The 16,877-nt window shown below is 56.6% G+C and overlaps 1 protein-coding gene across 23 annotated transcripts in view; it reads left to right on the top strand.

The window, feature by feature from the left end:
• Positions 1-16,877, top strand: part of DYSF (dysferlin) — a 205,960-nt gene that overhangs the window by 128,792 nt on the left and 60,291 nt on the right. For 15 of the 23 annotated variants that reach the window (XM_025868432.2, XM_025868437.2, XM_025868433.2 and 12 more), the window contains 7 exons: positions 804-944; positions 1,794-1,823; positions 3,217-3,246; positions 11,836-11,937; positions 12,070-12,231; positions 13,245-13,410; positions 13,868-13,944. In XM_025868432.2, coding sequence (XP_025724217.1) covers positions 804-944; positions 1,794-1,823; positions 3,217-3,246; positions 11,836-11,937; positions 12,070-12,231; positions 13,245-13,410; positions 13,868-13,944 — 708 coding nt within the window. Of the gene's footprint in view, positions 1-803; positions 945-1,793; positions 1,824-3,216; positions 3,247-9,226; positions 9,269-11,835; positions 11,938-12,069; positions 12,232-13,244; positions 13,411-13,867; positions 13,945-16,877 lie in introns of all 23 variants that reach the window. The other 8 variants (XM_073897539.1, XM_073897544.1, XM_073897538.1 and 5 more) reach the window with 1 other exon arrangement.

The raw sequence follows: 16,877 nt of genomic DNA, 5'->3' as shown, positions 1-16,877 counted from the left end.
GCCGCTGCCCCCTTGGGGAAGCTAATCACAAGGCTGGAGTCGCAGGCCAGTGAGGTCACGGGGCCCATGCCAGAGGGCCACACTTGGGCAGGGCTGTGGGGGATGGCAGAGACGGGCAGAGGGCAGGGCGGCTGGGGGAAGTGGCCCATGTGAGGGCCAGGGACTGAGAGGGCAGCAGAGGCCAGCCGACCGGAGTAGGGGCTGTGCGGAGAGAATGAAGCAGGGCAGGAGAGGCCAGCGGGCGCCAGGGAGGGGACTTCCATGCCAGAGGAGATGTGGGCTCTATCCTCCAGGGAGTGGGAGCCATGGAAGGTGCCTGAGCAGAGGAATGATAAAATCAAAACATCATTTTAACAAGACTCATTGAATTTGATGAGTGATCACAGTTTCCCCAGCTAGAAAGTTGGGGGATTTAAAGGAGACGCAAAACCCTTGGAAACCTCAAACACCTCCTGTGATGAGGGGGTTTAGGGAAATGCTAGGGGGCTATCACTGTGGTCTCAAAGAAGCCCAGAGCCTGATTAAATTCAATCAAGGTGAAGGCTAGTTAGACATACAGAGGGATTTTTGACCACGATGGGAATTCAAATCTAGCAGTGGTGGTCGGAGGTCACTTGCATGTTGTCCCCACATTCTTCTAAGGGGGGGGGTGCAGAGTGCAGCATTCTGCCCCAGGGGGCTGCCCTGACTCCTGTGTCCCTTTCTAGTTCAGATGGCCAGATATAGTTCTGGTGATTACTCTGAGGCCACCCGGAGCCCTGGACCAGGAGATGCTGACTCTTCTTTCTCCATGCCCGGTCTAGGGTGCAGATGAGTTTATGGGACGCTGCATATGTCAGCCCAGTCTGGAACGGATGCCCCGGCTGGCCTGGTTCCCGCTGATTAGGGGCAGTCAGCTGGCAGGCGAGCTGCTGGCCTCTTTTGAGCTCATCCAGAGAGAGAAGGTGAGGCTGGTTCATATCCAGATCCAGGAGGCCTAGGCAGGGAGTACATCCATAGTGGGGGGAAAATGGGGGGCACAGGGAGGGGATGCCCCAGTGGAGGAGAGGGGACTGCAATATATCCTTCTTCCCTGACTGGGGGCCTGCAGTCAGTGGGGAACACTGAACAGCTACCCACCGTCAGGCCTCCTGCTGAGGGTTGGCTTTGCCCATCTTTTCTGAACCCCAAATCATAACACGCTCTCGCTATTAAGGAGAGTGTTGGAATCTGGACTGTGCTAGAATGCCTGAATCCTTCTGGTCATTGGCTATATTTTTCCCTGGGTCATAACTTGAAGTGGTTTCTGGAAGTCAGACCTCTGTGATCTGGTTTGGGGGGGCTTAAGTGTGGTAGGGGCATCTCCACGGATAGGTACAGGCAGGACCTCTGTTCTAGTCCTGCCTCTGCCATGGCCTAGCTGCGTGACCCAGGGCCAGCCACTTCCCTGCTCTGAAATAGGGCATTTGGGTTTACAGCCATCTCTCCAAACTTGCTCTTACTGTGGTGTGAACCTCCATAGGTAGGCCAGATAGAAATGGGGCTGCTCCGGGTGAGGTGTCTGGAGTGGGGCATCACATACCACCAACTCGGCTTCCCTTTGCAGTCGCCCACCACCTCCAGTTTCCTCTGAAGAGTCCCTAGGCCTCCAGGGAATAGAGTCTGCAAACCCCTGCACTGTCTGATCACTGATGCATTCCATGAGTGTCATTTTATGGTGGGAAATGTGTTTGCCTGACCAGGGTAGAAAGCAGGGATGCTGGGGCCTTGGGTGACAGGCACCTGACCGAAGCTCTCTTTTTTCTGCACCCTAGCCGGCCATTCACCATATTCCTGGTTTTGAGGTAAGTCTTTCTCTTACCTTTTCTTCTTTAACTGATTGCCGTCCTCCTGGCTTGCAGCACCCCCACCCTACCCCGGACTAGGAAGGGTGATCAGGCATACACCATCACCATCCTGCCTTCAAGCAGAGGAAGGACCATGGGGCAGAGTGAACAGGGGCTGGGGTCCCTGTGCAGCTCTGGCCTTTCCTGCCCTTCTTCCCTGAGAAGTCCAAGAATCACAGGCTCTCAGAATGAAATGACGTCATGGCCGCCCAGACCAGCGTCCCTCAGCAGGGTGGCCTATTAGAATCCCTTGGGCAGCTTGAGAAATCACTAGTGCTCAGGCTGTACCACAGACCAAACAAAATACCACCTCTTTGGGGAGTGACCCAGGCCCTGGTGGCCTTCGATGCTGCCCCGGGGATTTTAAGGTGCAGCTGGGACTGAAAACTGCTGGCGTGTGGTAGGAAATGCTGCGTCTTGGGCCCCACTTCAAACCAAATGAAGCTCACCCTGAGGGCACCGGGCAGCCCCCCCCCCCCCCGGGTATACATGAGCCCTCCAGGGTCTCGGAGGCATGCTCAGTCCCCAAGTTCTTCTCCAGCTCCTGGTTTCCACCGTGACCTGGTTTTCCTCCCTCTGCTAGTGGTGGGGACTTCATTCCCTGCTCCCTGTTCCCCTTTCTTCTCGTGGGGGTAGAAAATGCAGACCCTTTCCTGGCACCCCTGCTAATTTGATTCAGGAAGTACCCTTCTCCGTCAGGCTCAGCTGCAGCTTGAAGTGGTCATTCAGGCTGTGTTTGGATGCCTTCCCCCTTACGAGGCAGCCTGCACAATTTCCAGAGGCCCTCCTTTGCCCCCGGCCCCCCACTCCACCCTCTGCTTCTCCCCCGCTCCCAGCCCTGGCTTGTCTCCCCCTCTCTCTCCTGTCCAGTCCAAGCTCCTGCTCTCGGGCCTGCCAGCCTCTGGGGATCCGGGTTGTTTCTCCTTGCCCTTCCCGGGTCCATGTGCTCCAGCAGAAACAGCAGCTTGGGCGGGGGCGGGGGTTCAGGCCTGGCTGCTTCCTGGGGCTGCTGTGCAGGGTCTAGGACCCTTCCCACCACCTGTCACTTCCCTTTCTCCCGTCCCCTCCAGAGACGCCTGGGCTCTAGGTTTATGCTTTGGTCTCTCCCACCAGCCTCCGCATCGACACCCCATCATACGTTCCTTCTCAGGAGCCATGTGGAAGGCCTGGCTGGAAGCACCTCGCCCTGACCCTTGATGGGAGGCGGTTTCTGTTGGCTTCTCTGAGGGTGACATCTGGTGTGCTGATCTCTGCCCCAGCCTAGTGCTCCTTGTCACTAATGCTAAACTTTTACCCCCCCCCCCCCCCCCCCCGCTCTCCTGGACATGGAACATCCCATGGTGCGCCCTAGGTGCAGGATACATCGGGAATCCTGGACGAGGTGAGCTGAACCCCTGTAGCTGTGACCTGTGGCTGGGGATGCGTGGGCAGGGACAGAGGGAAGGAGAAGGCCCGCCTCTGGGCAAGTGCCCCAGAGCCATCTGGATTCCTGGTGCCCCAGTGGGCATCTGCCATTTAGGGACCTGACTGGATTTCATTCCTCACACTCTGTGCAGACCCAGGGCTGCCTGGGGTATATCCTGGCGTGATTCTGGCCCCAGACGGCTTGCTGCCCTGTTGGAGGCCGGATTCACCCAGACCTCCTGGCAGAAATAGGGCCTCGTCTGGCTGAGTACCAGGTGGTGTGTTTTCAAGAATAAAATGTTCTTAAGGGGCCAGAGTAGTCAAGGAAGGCTTTCTGGTGAAGGTAGCATTAGCCAGACACTGTTGTAGGAATATGGGGAACGTGCCTTTGGCTGAGGGGGCCAAGCACCAGTTTAGGGCCTGGCTGCTTTAGGGGCCGGTGGGGTTGGGGATTCCTAGGTTCTGGAAGAAGATTAGGGTTTGCTTCCAGAGGAAGTAAGGCTATATCCTTTGCCATGAGGGATGAGGAGCACGTTCCCCTATGGCCTTCTGCACATCTCTGAGCAGGTCCTCAGAAGGGAGCAGGGGCTGAGGCCTGGGCAGGGAGACAGGAAGGAGAACCCTGGTCAGATGGGTTGGGAAAAGGGCAGCCACTTCCTGCCATCAGGGAATCCCCAGGCTGGGAGTGGACACCATTTGACATTTTCAGTGCAATTTGGACTTGAAGTGCAGGGTCAGGATGTGGGATCCGCAGGCCCCGCGCCCCTTACCTCACTTCCTTTTGCTCCCAGACCGAGGTGGGGTCCGCCAAGTGAGCTGGCCATAATTGCGCCTGACAGGCAGCCTCCTGCTTCTGGCCACAGTTGCGAAAGACTGCCGATTTGGAAAGGGGAGCAGAGTCCTGTCCAGGGAAGCAGCGCGGAGCCCTTTCTCTTGATTGAGAGCACTTTGTGGCCAAAACCCACAGCCTGCTCTGAAGAAGACCCAGCCTAGGGATGAGTTATTAAAAAAAGTTAAAGTCCTTAATAACTGGATTTGTAATATGTAACAGTGAAGGTTCAGATTCCGAGAGCAGGGATCTGGCTGTGGTCTCATTGTCAGGAAGCAAATCAAAATTTGCCGCTTTGGGGCCAGACCCCGTAGAGGGCCAAGTGTCCTGCTGCAGAGCCAGCCAAGCCACAAACTGAGGTGGGGTATGGGTCTGCAGGGCCAGAGGAGAGCACTTCTTGGGGGTCTGCTGGGCACGGGGTGGGGCTGAGTCAGCAGGTTCAAAGCGTCCGAGGCCCAGCAGGAATGAATGGAGTAACAGCCGGTCTAGGGAATGACCCCAGAAGATGATCTTGTGGACCCCTTCATTCTCAGGGGCCCCGAACCCAGACCTGGGGCTCCATGGCTGGGCCACTTTCCGTGTACTTGAAGGCTAAGCCTCATGCCGAGGCCGGGGTCCTATGTCGTTTCCAGAATCCCCAGGGACAGGTCAGTCCAGCTGCCTTGTGGGGCCTGCAGGAAGCCCGAGGCCTTAGCAGGAGTCTTCTGTCTTTGCTGTGGCCAAGCTCCTGCCTCGTATCTCCCCCCGCCCCCGCTTGGCCCCCTCCAGGCTCCCAGCCCGGTCCCCGTGAAGAGTGCACAAGCTCTCCCTGAGGGCTGTGAGAAGCCACGCTGGCAGCTTCGATTCTGGGCCGCTGGCCACGGGAGCCTTCAAAAGTCTGGGAGCAGACAGGGCAGATGGGTTTGTTAGGAAGCTGTGTGGCCGCTGGCGGGTGTGGGTGGGAGTGCTAGGGGCAGGTAAGAGGCTTCTGTGACTCTGAAGGATGGTTTAGGGATGGCCTTTCTGGTGGGGAGTGCCTCTGGCCAGTGTATCCCATGCCTGTGTGGGAGACAGAGTGTCCGGGAATAACATCTGCGCATGCTGTGCTGATGGCTCCCGGAGCGGATGGAGGACCGTGGGGATGGCTTCCCGGAAGAGGTGACACTGAGCTAGCATCTGAAGGCGGGAATGGCAGAAGGGGCTGCGGCGGGGGGGGCACTAGGTGGCAGTGTCTTGGGCTGGGACCAGTTTGTTGGGTGACATGATTTCCCCTCCCCCCAGGCTTTATGCCCGTCTGGGGCAGTCCTCTCTGGGAGCTCCGGTGGGGGGAATCGGGACTCTTGCCTTGTGTCTTTGAGGCTTTGGTGACGTCTGGGAGACCTGGGTCCTTTCCGAGAGCATGGATGAGGGGAGGACTTCCTTCCCCAGCTGCCCAGCCTGTCTTTCTGTCAGGGTAGAGGAAGAATCTCCCCCCTTCCTGAGCCTTGTTCTCCTTCTCCTCTTCCGCTCTCCCTTCCTGTTTCCCTCTTCCTCGGTTTGCTCCTTGGCCTCCGGCTCCTTCTCTCCCTCCTTCTCCCCGCCTCTTCTGAGCCCTCCGTCTCGTTTCTTTTCCTTTTTGTCTGGAGAACAAAGGCGGTCCGTGCTGCCAAGGGGAAGGAGTTCAAAGAAATTGCAATTTTAGATTTCCTGAGAAACTGGAGAGTGTGCACATGCACGTGTGAGTGTGTGCGAGTGTGCACACGCGCAAGAACACACACACACATGCGTGCACGCGCACACACCCACACCCACACCCACAAGGGCAGCAGAAGGAGCGATGGCTGTTTCCTTAACAACCGGGGGCCCCTGAAGATGTGGAGCATGTGCAGAAGGAGATCCCACCTGGGGACCTGGGGACGCTGTAGGCAGGAGCTGGGGCTTGCAGACCTGACCATTGAAGGGGGCGTGGTTCGGGGCATTACCCTTGGTTCTGCTGCTTCTGTCTTGCTGCAGGGCAGGCAGGGGTTGCCCTGGCGGAAGGGACTGCAGCTCCACGGCTGTTTTTGCGGAGGGCTCAGGGGGCCAACCAGATGTCACTCTATCCCCTTCCAAATCCAGGGTATGGCTCTTAGTCTGAGGTGTACACAAGGTACTCTCCCGCACCCCCAGATCCACTAGAAGGAAAATTTTGGTGTTTTGCAATCAGGAAAATAAACCCAGTGGTCCCCCCATCCCCCTTTCCCTCCCCCAAGGCCTTAATTTAAAACACTGTTTTTCCTGGGAAGTGTAATTAGAGCAACATGTTGTTCCTAACGAGCTGGGTGGGGCAGGCAGACAATGGAGCCCTCCCAGCACGCCTGGCTGCCCCCGCCTGCAGCTCCTCGAGGAGCCAGGATCTGAAGGTCCAGAGCGTCCTCTGATTGTACCCTGCTGGGGGAGGTGGGGGTCTGTGGGGCTACTGGTAACAGGACTACTTAGGTGGCTGGGGGAGCTCAACCCTTCCCCCAGCCCTGCCCTGGGAATGAACATCTGTCTGGTGTGGTGGCCCTGGGACCTAGGGGAGGAAGTCTCCCTCATGGCTTGTCCTCGGCTCTCTGTACTGAGCTGGCCTGCTGGACAGATAGACTGAAGGGGGCATAAGGGTAGATTTCTCTCTGCTGGGGGAGAGAGCCTCATCTATCCTTGGGCCCCTTGTCCTCTTGATCGGAGGCAGTTCAGTAAACGCCCTGCCCACCTGTAGGACCCATCAGTGGAGCAGCCACACGTCTGCCTTGCACTCAGGGTGGGTGGGGAGGGCGAGCAAGGGAGGCATCGGTCAAGCGTGGCTTCATCTAATTAGACTTATATTGTATGGCTGCCTTTGAGGTCTGTGGTCCTCAGAGTCCTCGCCTCACATAGGACAGTGAATTAGGATGTCCTGGTGACACTTCAGGTCTATACCTCCCCCCTGCCTGGCAGTGCTGATAGGCTGCAGCCCACCCCCACCAAGAATCCCTGGCCTGGAAGGGGGTGTTGAGCCCCTCAGGTTGGCTGGACCAGAAGTTGAGCAGCTCAGGAGCCGGCCATCTGGCCAGGGCCATAGTACTCTCCCAGTGAGGTGTCCGAGACCAGTCAGGACCTTGGGAAACGGGGCCACAGGGTCACTTAGAGGTCAAAGAAACCAGAGAATAGGGCAGTAAGAAGTTTCTGGGGGTGGTTGGGAGATTTTCTGGAAGATGGAGAGCTTGAAGGAGGCACTGAGAGATGTGTTAGATTCCAGAAGGTGTACGGGAAGACCATTCAGACCGAGGAAGCAATGAGCAGGCATGGAGCAGGCTGGCACAGACAGGAGTGCTGGGAAGGAGGGGAGGGGACGCTGGTGTCGGTTCTTCATTCAACCATCCACCCACCCATTCATCCCATCACCATCTCTCCCTCCCCTCGATTACCCATTCATCATCCTGTAGTTATTGGACAGAGATTTTAGCTATGGTCCCTGCCTACAGAGTTGCTGGTTTAACACGCACAGAGGGTACGGGGTGGCGTGTCCTTCAGTGGGAGTGAGTCCACTTGCTGTAGAAGCCAGGGGGCTGCTTAGCTTAAGCTCAAGACCCCAGGGAAGATTTCAATGGAGATCTGAAGTCTGAGTGGGAGGTAGCCAGATGAAGTGGGCAGAAGAGGATTTCAGACAGAGGGACCAGCCACTCCAAGCCTCAAAGGTAAAGAGAGGGTGCTGCCTCCTGCAACCTGCTAGTGTTCAGAAGGGCCAGTGTTGAGCACGTGTGGGGAGGTGGCTCATCACTTATCTGGGACCCCGGAAGGGAGGGTTATCTAGTGAGAGGCAAGACCAGAGAAGTCAGAAGGAACTAGAAGATGAGGGGCCTTGGAGGCCATGTTAAGGAGTTTGGACTTCATCCTGAGTGGCTGGGGAATGTTTGATGGGTTTTAAACAGAATGACATTCTAGAAAGTTCCCCCTTGGCTGCAGAATACAGCATGCATTGGCTCTTGGGAAGGGATTTGCAAAACCAGATGCAAGGAGACCACTTAGGGGGATGCTGGTGAATCCAGGTGAGAGAGGGTGAGGGCGTGAACCGAGGGAAGGAGACAGGTGGATGGGCATGCGAGAAGTTTAGGAGACAGAATCATGAAGGCCGGGTGGTCCACTGGACACGGTGATGAGGGGGAGGAGAGCCAGGGGTGGCGTGGGGCTTTTTGGCTTGATTGTCAAGGTGGATGATGGGGCTGGTTTCTGAGATGACATCGGGAGAGAGCAGGTTTTGAGGGGAAACTTAGAGAATCCAGTTTTGGACCAGTTCAGTGTTAGAGGCCAGTAGGGCACATGGGTGAACTGAGCAGTAAGAGGTTGGCAATGTGGGTCTGGGGCTTAGGGGAGATGCCTGGAGGCAGAAAGCCCAGGAGAGGGCTGGGCAGAGGAGGATACTTAGCCAGCAGAGGGTGGAGAGGGGGAAAGGGCAGCGGAGAGGAACCAGAGGGATGGTTTGAGGAAGGAGGCAGAGGTCAGTTGGCAGGAGGCTGCTGAGGGAGTGGGAGAGGTGCGAGCCTGCCAGTGGCCTTTGGGCTGAGCTACAAGCAGGTTGTTGTTGACTTTGGACAGAGAAGTTTCCGGGGCAGGGGTGCTGGGGGCAGAGCTGAGTGCATTGGGCAGAGGGCCTCGAGGAAGCGAAAGAGAGGCAGTGGATAGAGGCAGACCTTTTTAGGGAGAGAGGGACGGCGGAGGGAGGCTGCTGGAAGACACAGAGAGCAGGGCGGGGATGGATCCAAGAGACCATCTTTACATGGGGAAGGAAATGATCCAGCAGATAGTGTGAAGAATTGGGGAGGACGGGACGGGACGGGACAGGGTTGGGGAACAAGAGAGGCAGCGATAACTCCGTGGGGCTGGATGGGCAGTGCAGTGGGCACGGCGGGGAGGGGGGCGGAGGGCTGTGGTGGCAGCTCGAAGGCCAGGTGGGGGCTGGGGGTGGGCTGCAGAGGCAGGGATCCTGGTGACAAACGGCAGGGAGCAAAGGTGTGCCTGGACCCCTGGGGACAGTGAGGTGGACAGAGATGGCTTTGGGATGAGAATGGTGGCCTCACGCCGTGCCAAGGAAGCTGCCGGCGGACATACCTCTAACCACTGTCTCTGCTTGTTTCTTCCTCCTGCTTCCGCCGGGCCTGGCGTTCCACAGCTGTGTGCACCTGCCTTCTTCCTCCAGGGCCTCCTCCAAACGGTACTGGAGCCTAGCCTTCTCGAGGTTCTTGTTTCTGTCCTCATAAACAGGTTCCTGAAAATGGGGAGCCTGGTCCTCAGCCTGTAGAGAGGAACATCATCACCATGGAGCTCAACAAAGCCGGGAGGAAAGACGGAACGTGGAAATGAGGGAGAAACAGGAATCAAAGGGACGTGGCCCAGAGTTTGGGGGCCTGGAGAGAAATGTTCTGGGTGGGCGAACTATAGTAATGAGTTTCCCTGGTGGTTCAGGAGAACGGTATAAGCATGGGAGAAAGGTTTGATCTTTCTGCCTCTCTGATCCCTTCTTTGTGCTCCTTTTGGTCTTGGACGTTTGGCCCTGGCTTGCACCCCACCCCCCACAATGGGCTGGGCATCAGCCTTAAGCAGGCCACGAACAGACCATGAACTTCAAGCAAAACCCTTCTTTTAAAGAGCCCTGCCTCCACTCTCCAGGCCACTGCTTATGGGAACTGTGATGTGCACAGCGCCCCCTGGAGTTGTGCCCTGGGGCAGCTCGGCACATGGCCCCTCCTCCTGACAGCACCTGTCTCCCAGCCAGTCTGAAAATGCAGCAGCTTCCAATCCCACGTCACCTGCATTGAAGGTGTGGAGGTAGATTAGGAATTCCTTTGCTTGGTGCCCGCGGGACACGGGAATCGTTAATTACAAAGCCAGTGTTGTTCTGAGAGATGCTTCTGGTGGCTGGGTTCTCCTCAAGTCACCCTGGGAGAGCGACGACGCTAATGGTAAAAGCAATGGGACTGACAGCAATCAGGTCATCCCTGCTGTTGCTACAGTTTCCTAAAGCAGCTCCTGGGTGCCAGACCCTTTCTGTTTGTTCTCTCACTGACTGTTGGAGCGGGCTCGTGAGGGTATTGTTATCCTGGATCTTCATATGAGGGTAATGAGTCACAGACGTTGAGTAATTTGCCCAAGGTCAAACAGCTAGAAAGCAGCAGGGCTGGAACTAGAACTGAGGTCTGTCTGATTCTAGAAATGAGCTTTTTACCGCTGCAGGTCAGGGAAGTGTGGTGTCATCAGTGTGTCGCTGGGCAGGAGTGACAGCTGGGGTTGGTTGTGAAGTGATTCATGGAGGCAGGAGGAAGCCAATGTGTGTCAGTGCTCCAGCTGCTCCCGCCATCTACGTCAGAGCATTTGTACATGGATGCACCATCCTTTGAGAAGGAGCCCAAAGCAAGTCCGTTGGAGAATTAATCCACTGATTCCATTGTTTATTAAATGAGATTACACGAGGCAAGCTCTGTAAAGTATCCAGCATAGCCCTTTTATTTACAGTCAACATTTCCCGAGTGTCAGGGCCTGCTTGTATGGATGTGTGGGTTGTGCACTGCACAAGGGCTCTGTGTCTAAGGGGAAGAAGCAATTACCAGAGCAGACATCATGTATTTGTTTTTATTAGAACAATTTTCCAGTAGGTGGCAGTAAAGTGTCTTATTCTAAGAAAATGGTAAAATATGATGATTTTCTGACGTGGAAGTAAAGAGTCTTCAGGAAGGCACGTCTTTCTTTAATTGCCATAAAGGTGCCACGTGGGCTAGTAGAGCTGTTGTGGCAGGCATTCTTGTTGAACCAGGCATTCTTCTGAGTGTTAGTGTCAACTTCTTCAAGCCTCACACTAATCTTGAGAGGTTGGCAACTTTGAATAACCATTTTATAGGTGAAAAAACAGCCACCGGGAGATGAAATAACTTACCTAACTCAGCAGCTGGTGGAGTGGAGCCTGTGCTCCTAACCACTGTGAGACTTGGTAGTTGCTTGAGCCACAGCGGCACCTGCCTGCCTTGCTCCAGCTGCTTCCCTGCGTGTTTCCTCGTGATAGCTGGGGGTTCTTGCCCCGGTCTTTCTGGCAGACCCTCAGTAGGCAGTTGATACACGCTGCTCTCATCTTTGGTGTGTGGTGGTGAAGGAGCCTCCCCAGCAGCTCCCTTTAGTGCCTACGGACGATGGGCACTTACATCCTCTTCTCCTATTTGTACATTTTCTTTCTGGCTCACAGAGCAGGTGTTCTGTCTTCATGGTGGACAGATGTGAGAGGTGGGGGTTTGGGGCTGGCAGGTGCCTGGGCGTGGTGTAGGGGATGGAGATGGGGCACCAGGGTGGATGGTAGGTCGGGAGGGTCTGAACTTGGAGGCAGGAGAACCAGGCTGGGGAGGGTACGTGGTCTTCCCTGGGACCAAGCGGGGCTGGAGTGGGCATGGTAGGATGCAAGTGGGCAGTGTGTGTATGTGTCTGTGTGGGGGAGGGGGATGGGGAGACCCTGAGCAGCTCATTGGTGCCTCAGAGCCTGTATTTGGAGGAGGGGTTCGTGTGAAGCAAGGTGACCTGAGTCCCAGGCCAAGGTGCTCAGATGGTGACGCTGGACAAGACGGTGCCTGGCAGAAACTGACTTCGTTTTCTCATTTTTGCCCGCCTGCCCACTTGTGTGCCTTTGCCTCTCTCTGTTTCCTTCTCTCCATGCGTGTCCTTTCTGCCCCAACTTTTTCATCTCTCTGCCTTGGTCTTCCTGCCACCGTTATCTCTGTCCTGCCTGTCACGCCCCTGCAGTCGGAGGACACAGACCTGCCCTACCCACCGCCTCAGAGGGAGGCCAACATCTACGTGGTTCCCCAGAACATCAAGCCGGTTCTCCAGCGTACTGCCATAGAGGTGAGCCTGGCTCTGCGGTGGGGTGGGGGGCGGTGGGGAGGCAGCCTGGCCCTTCCCGTTCCTGGCCCCGGCTTTGCCTGGGGCCTGGGGCCTGGGGCCTTCCCAGCCCCTTGCCTCACTCTGTGTCCCTAGATCCTGGCGTGGGGCCTGCGGAACATGAAGAGTTACCAGCTGGCCAGCATCTCCTCCCCCAGCCTCGTGGTGGAATGCGGGGGCCAGACAGTGCAGTCCTGTGTCATCAAGAACCTCCGGAAGAACCCCAACTTCGACATCTGCACCCTTTTCATGGAAGTGGTAAGCCTGACCTCCCTGCTGTCCCCTTCCAGGCTCTCGGTGCCTAGAATGTCCTCAGGGCTCCGGGCAGCTCCCTGTGGGATCCTGTCTAGGTCATGGCATCTTTCCCACCTCATTTGTCTGTGGAAGAGTGGAAACCTGTGAGCAGCACAAATGGGGTCAGCTTGCTCCTTCCTACCCAGATACCTGGTGCACAGAAGTCCCAAGGACCCACCCTTCCCTACCAGGGCAGTTCTCAGCCCCCTGGAGCTTTCCCCAGGGGCCCGTCAGGGCTCTCACCTTCTGCAGTTCCTCCAAACCTTCCCTGACTGGGTCCTCCTCCAGCCTCGCTGTGGGCTCACCCCCAGGGCCCCCAGGCCCCCAGCCCTCTGCAGCTCCCTGGGCTGCCTGGGCCTAGTGGCCGGAGTAAGGCAAGTCTGAGGAAAGGAAAATGGTTTGCAAGATGAAAGCACTATAGAAATTCCAGGCCCAGTGGCTGTCAACAGGAGCCTCCTCTTGGCTGAGCCAAAGCCGCCACCGAAGGAGAGCATATAAATTATTTCAAGTTGTGTTCAAAGTGCTTTTGGGGCTGGGGTTGGGAGGAGAAGAATCTGGTCTGTAAGCCAACTCTTGAGTATCCGCTTGGGGGGCACTGTCTGCAAGAAATGTTGAGACCTGGGCCAACTTTTCCCTTCTTCCCCTCCCCAACCAGTGAGGGTTCAGGGAAAGTAGACTTGTTTTAGCTTCAGGCTGAGCTGGATATGTTTGGAAGGTAAAGCTGTGGGGGGAAAAGTCAGCCTCTGCATACAGCATTCGAGAGGCAGACTGAAAAGGTGTGTGTCTTCTCCTCCCCCGGCCAGCGCTGGGGTTCAGCCAACCACCACTTTGGATTTATGGCTCTTGGGGATTATGTGTAGGTTTATAGTCGTTCTTCGCTCCTTGAACTTGTTCTGTGAAGGAGAGCGCCCCCACCCCGAAGCCTCCCAGAGATGGGTTCAGGCCACTGCCCAGAGCTCCCCTCCCACTCTGCCCAGATGCTGCCCAGGGAGGAGCTCTACTGTCCCCCCATCGTGATCAAGGTCATCGACAACCGCCAGTTTGGCCGTCGGCCCGTGGTGGGCCAGTGTACCATCCGCTCCCTGGAGAGATTCATGTGTGACCTGTACTCCGAGGAGAGTCCGTCCCCACAGGGCGGCCCAGGTAGAGGGTGGGGCTGCTGAGGGAGAGGGCCGGGGCAGAGGGGCTGAGGCAGCTGGGGCTTCCCAGGTGAAATGTGCCCGGGAGGCTTCCTCTTACCAGAACCTGAGCGAGAAGTGGTTTCTGCTCAACCGACCAGGAGCAGGGGGGCGGGAATCTTGCCTTCCTCAGGGCATCACCCCGCTTGGGGCTGCTGAGAAGCCAGGGCTGCTGTGGGGGGGGTGTGGGGGAAGAGCTGAGGGGGAGAGAAAGGCAGGGATTCCATGGGATGAGTAGGGAGAGAGAGAACTGGGGAGACAGGGAATATGAGAAAAAGATGGGAGAGACGGATGGAGAGGGAAGAACTGGTGGGAAGAGAAGGGCACAGACTGAGAAGCGTGCAGGGCCGAGGGCCTCTTGTCCCCGAACCCTTGCTGAGTCTTGTGGCTGGAGACGGGGCGGGGTACCGCTCTCCCTACAGATGATGTGAGTTTACTCAGTCCTGGGGAAGATGTGCTCATTGACATCGATGACAAGGAACCCCTCATCCCCGTGCAGGTAAGACGAGCACCGGGTCCCTGCGAGAGACTCGGGCTCCGCTGGCCTTGGCTGCCCCTCCCGCTTCCCCGTCTCTCCTCCTCCCTTCCCTTCCTCACCCCAGGGCCTCTATGAGACATCTCCCTCGTGCCCTGGGGGCTGGATACCGTCTAGGTGGAGGGACCCAGATGGGAGCTTTCAATCTGGTCACGAGTGGGGTGGAGGGGTTGGGGGAAGGCTGTGTGTGGTCTCCTGTGCAAGACCCAGTCATGTTCCCCAAAGCATGTGGAAAAAAAAAAAAAAGGGCCCTCTGCTTAGGGGGCCGTGTTGAAGACTCCCCCTGACAATTACTCAGGAAATCATGGTGGGGGCTGCAAACAAGAGAGAAGGAAGACAGGGGAGAGAGTGAGCAGGCAGTCTTGGGGGTGCTCTAGCCCCGTTGCCTTACCCCAGCCAGAACCCTGCTTAGGGGTAGATTCATCTATAGGCTCATGTGTGGGGGTACCTTGGAAGCAGCTGAAAGGAGAGATCTGTGTCCAAGCCAGTAGTCCCTCTTGCCCCATTCCCTCCGCCTCCAGGAAAAGAAAGGGTGAGGGGCAGGAGGGGGATCTTATTCCAAGGGAACCCAACCCTGCAGACAGATAAGAGGCATCCCTTTGCTATGTACTCGGCAACTGAAGGCCAGCTGCTGACCCAGACTCCAATGCCGAAAAGCATGGCAGGGGGGTCTGTGACATCTCTTAGTGAGCAGGGAGCACTGTCCCCACCTTGGGCCCTAGGCTGCTCTAGTTCCTGTAGGGCCAAGATCACCCAGGCCCTCCCGCGGTGGAGATGGCCTCACAGTGAGCACCAGCCTCGACCTGCTGTCTCTTCTAGGTTGTCACCCTCCTCTCGGCTTTGTATGATGCCGGTCACTGGTCACACCCCTGGCACCTGGGGCTCCCAGAGCTTCCCTGCTGCCCAGAGGCAGAGCCTCCAGCCAGTGTAGACAATGCGTGTGTCCTTAGGCTCTTGGCCTCTTTATTGACCCAGGGATGGTGTCCCACTTCAGGAGGTTCTGTTTTCTTTAAACCACCAAACAAATACCGGCCTCGGGAGCAAGAGAACACACTGGGGTGCTAAGTTGGGCTCGGGATCCTCAAAGCTGTCCTGGAGATGTGTTTACAGGGCTTCCCTCTAACATTTAAGACTGACTTCAGCTTCTTTTTTGCTTGTGCATCTTTCACCTTTGTGCCACTTCCAAGGGAACATCTCTGGTGTGGGCCTAGCTGCTGCTGAGACAAGAGGCTTGCTCTGTAGTTTCTCTGATGCTAAGAGTCCTCAGAAGCCCCATGCTCTTCGTCTCTCCCACCTCTGTGACTCTCTGAGGTCCTGTCCACCATCCTTTTTGCTGGGGACACCTTCTGGTCTATTCCTGGTCATTCTTTAAGACTCGGCTTAGCTGTGGTCACCTCCTTCTGGGATTTGTCCCTGGCTCCCTCCCTTCTTCTGCAAGTCCTGTCTATATCTTGATCACTGCCCTTGCTTTAGGTCCTGAATGTCTCTGCAAATGTCAGCCACCTTCCCCAGACCAGGCTCAGGACAGTCACTGGGTGCATTCCTTTTGTGTCCTCAATGCCCAACACAGGACTGGTTTAAAGGAGGTGTTCAGTGAAGTCCATCTGGACGGATGGATGTGTGGGTGGTGGACAGATGGGTGGATGATGGATGGATGGATGGATGGATGGATGGACAGATGGATGGATGGATGACCTGCCTACTCTCTGTATGGGTCTAAGAAGGAGCTTCTCTAGACTGGGAAAATCCAAGTGGAGATTCTGGATGGTCCTACCCAGGATTCAGCTATGTTCAATACTAGTGCCTTCTGGCCTGGGTGGGTGTTTGTAGCTGAATTAGGCAGATAATTAGCCCCAAACTCCAGTCTGCCCAATCCTGGCTCCTGTTTCCCGCCCCCTCAGTGGGCTGTCTGAGTCTATGAAGGGAAGTGCAGGGCTTGCCCAGCAGGATTTCCGTTCTCTGTGTGTGCTGCCCTCAAAATGTCTACAGACTCAGATGGAGGGTGTGTGTGGGGGGGGTACTATTTTGAGTCCTGCTGGCTACAAGCACAGCCAGAGGCAGACGGTGAGGAGGCCCGGTCTGGACACCCTCCCGGCGCTGACATGAGTGAACCGGGGCTGGGGTCTGAGCCAGTGCAGGGTCTGCGCTCTTTGTGGGAGCACATGGCCACTCTGGCTAGAGCTGCTGGCCAGCCCAAAGGGTGAGGAGCTGGGATCTGGGCTCCTGGTGGTGTGGCCACATGTGGAGGGCCTGGGCTCACAGGGCCTCGGAGGTGGACCAGGAGAAGGAGGAAGTGAGATCTGCCTGCTCTGATGGAGGAGGCTTGGACCCTGCCCTCATGGAGCTCCCTGTCTGATTGAGGAGACGGAGCCCTTCTCCCAAGGAACCCCGAGGCCAGCAGGGAGCCCAGGGCTGGTCTCCGGGAAGCCCTGGCCTGATGGTGTCTGATGGGGAGCTTGGGGAAAACCAATTTTGTATTGTGTTTTCCTCTGAGATCCAGCAATCATATTTGGTTGGTCAGGAAATCTTTTGCTCCCTCTGTCTCTCCTGCACACCACTTAGCACTTGGGAGGACCAGGCATTCTGAGGCAGATCCCAGAGGCAATGGGCAGCAGTTCCAAATGGTTTGCCAGATAATTCTGGCTGGGCTCATAGCCCTTCTCCCCTCCCCCAGCTAAAGTAGAAGTCCCTGCCCTCTGGAGACTGGAGGGACGGGAAGTCTGGCAGAATCTGGATTTTGCCTGCCTCCTGTTTGTCCACCCGGTGTTTCTCAGCAGGCTGTTTCATGCTCATGGTGATGTGGTCCCCCCTGCTGAGCTCACTAGGTCCTGGCTGCAGACCCAGCTGAGGACTCCTCCCTAGCCTCAAACATGCTCTTGCCAGATCTGGCTTTGGTC

This window comes from Callorhinus ursinus, unplaced genomic scaffold (assembly GCF_003265705.2).
Source record: "Callorhinus ursinus isolate GAN/ISIS: 27379988/994484 unplaced genomic scaffold, GSC_fseal_2.0 scaffold10, whole genome shotgun sequence".
NCBI classification, from domain to species: domain Eukaryota; kingdom Metazoa; phylum Chordata; class Mammalia; order Carnivora; family Otariidae; genus Callorhinus; species Callorhinus ursinus.
Note: the sequence above shows the minus strand (reverse complement) of the source record. Positions and strands in the feature narration are given on the sequence as shown.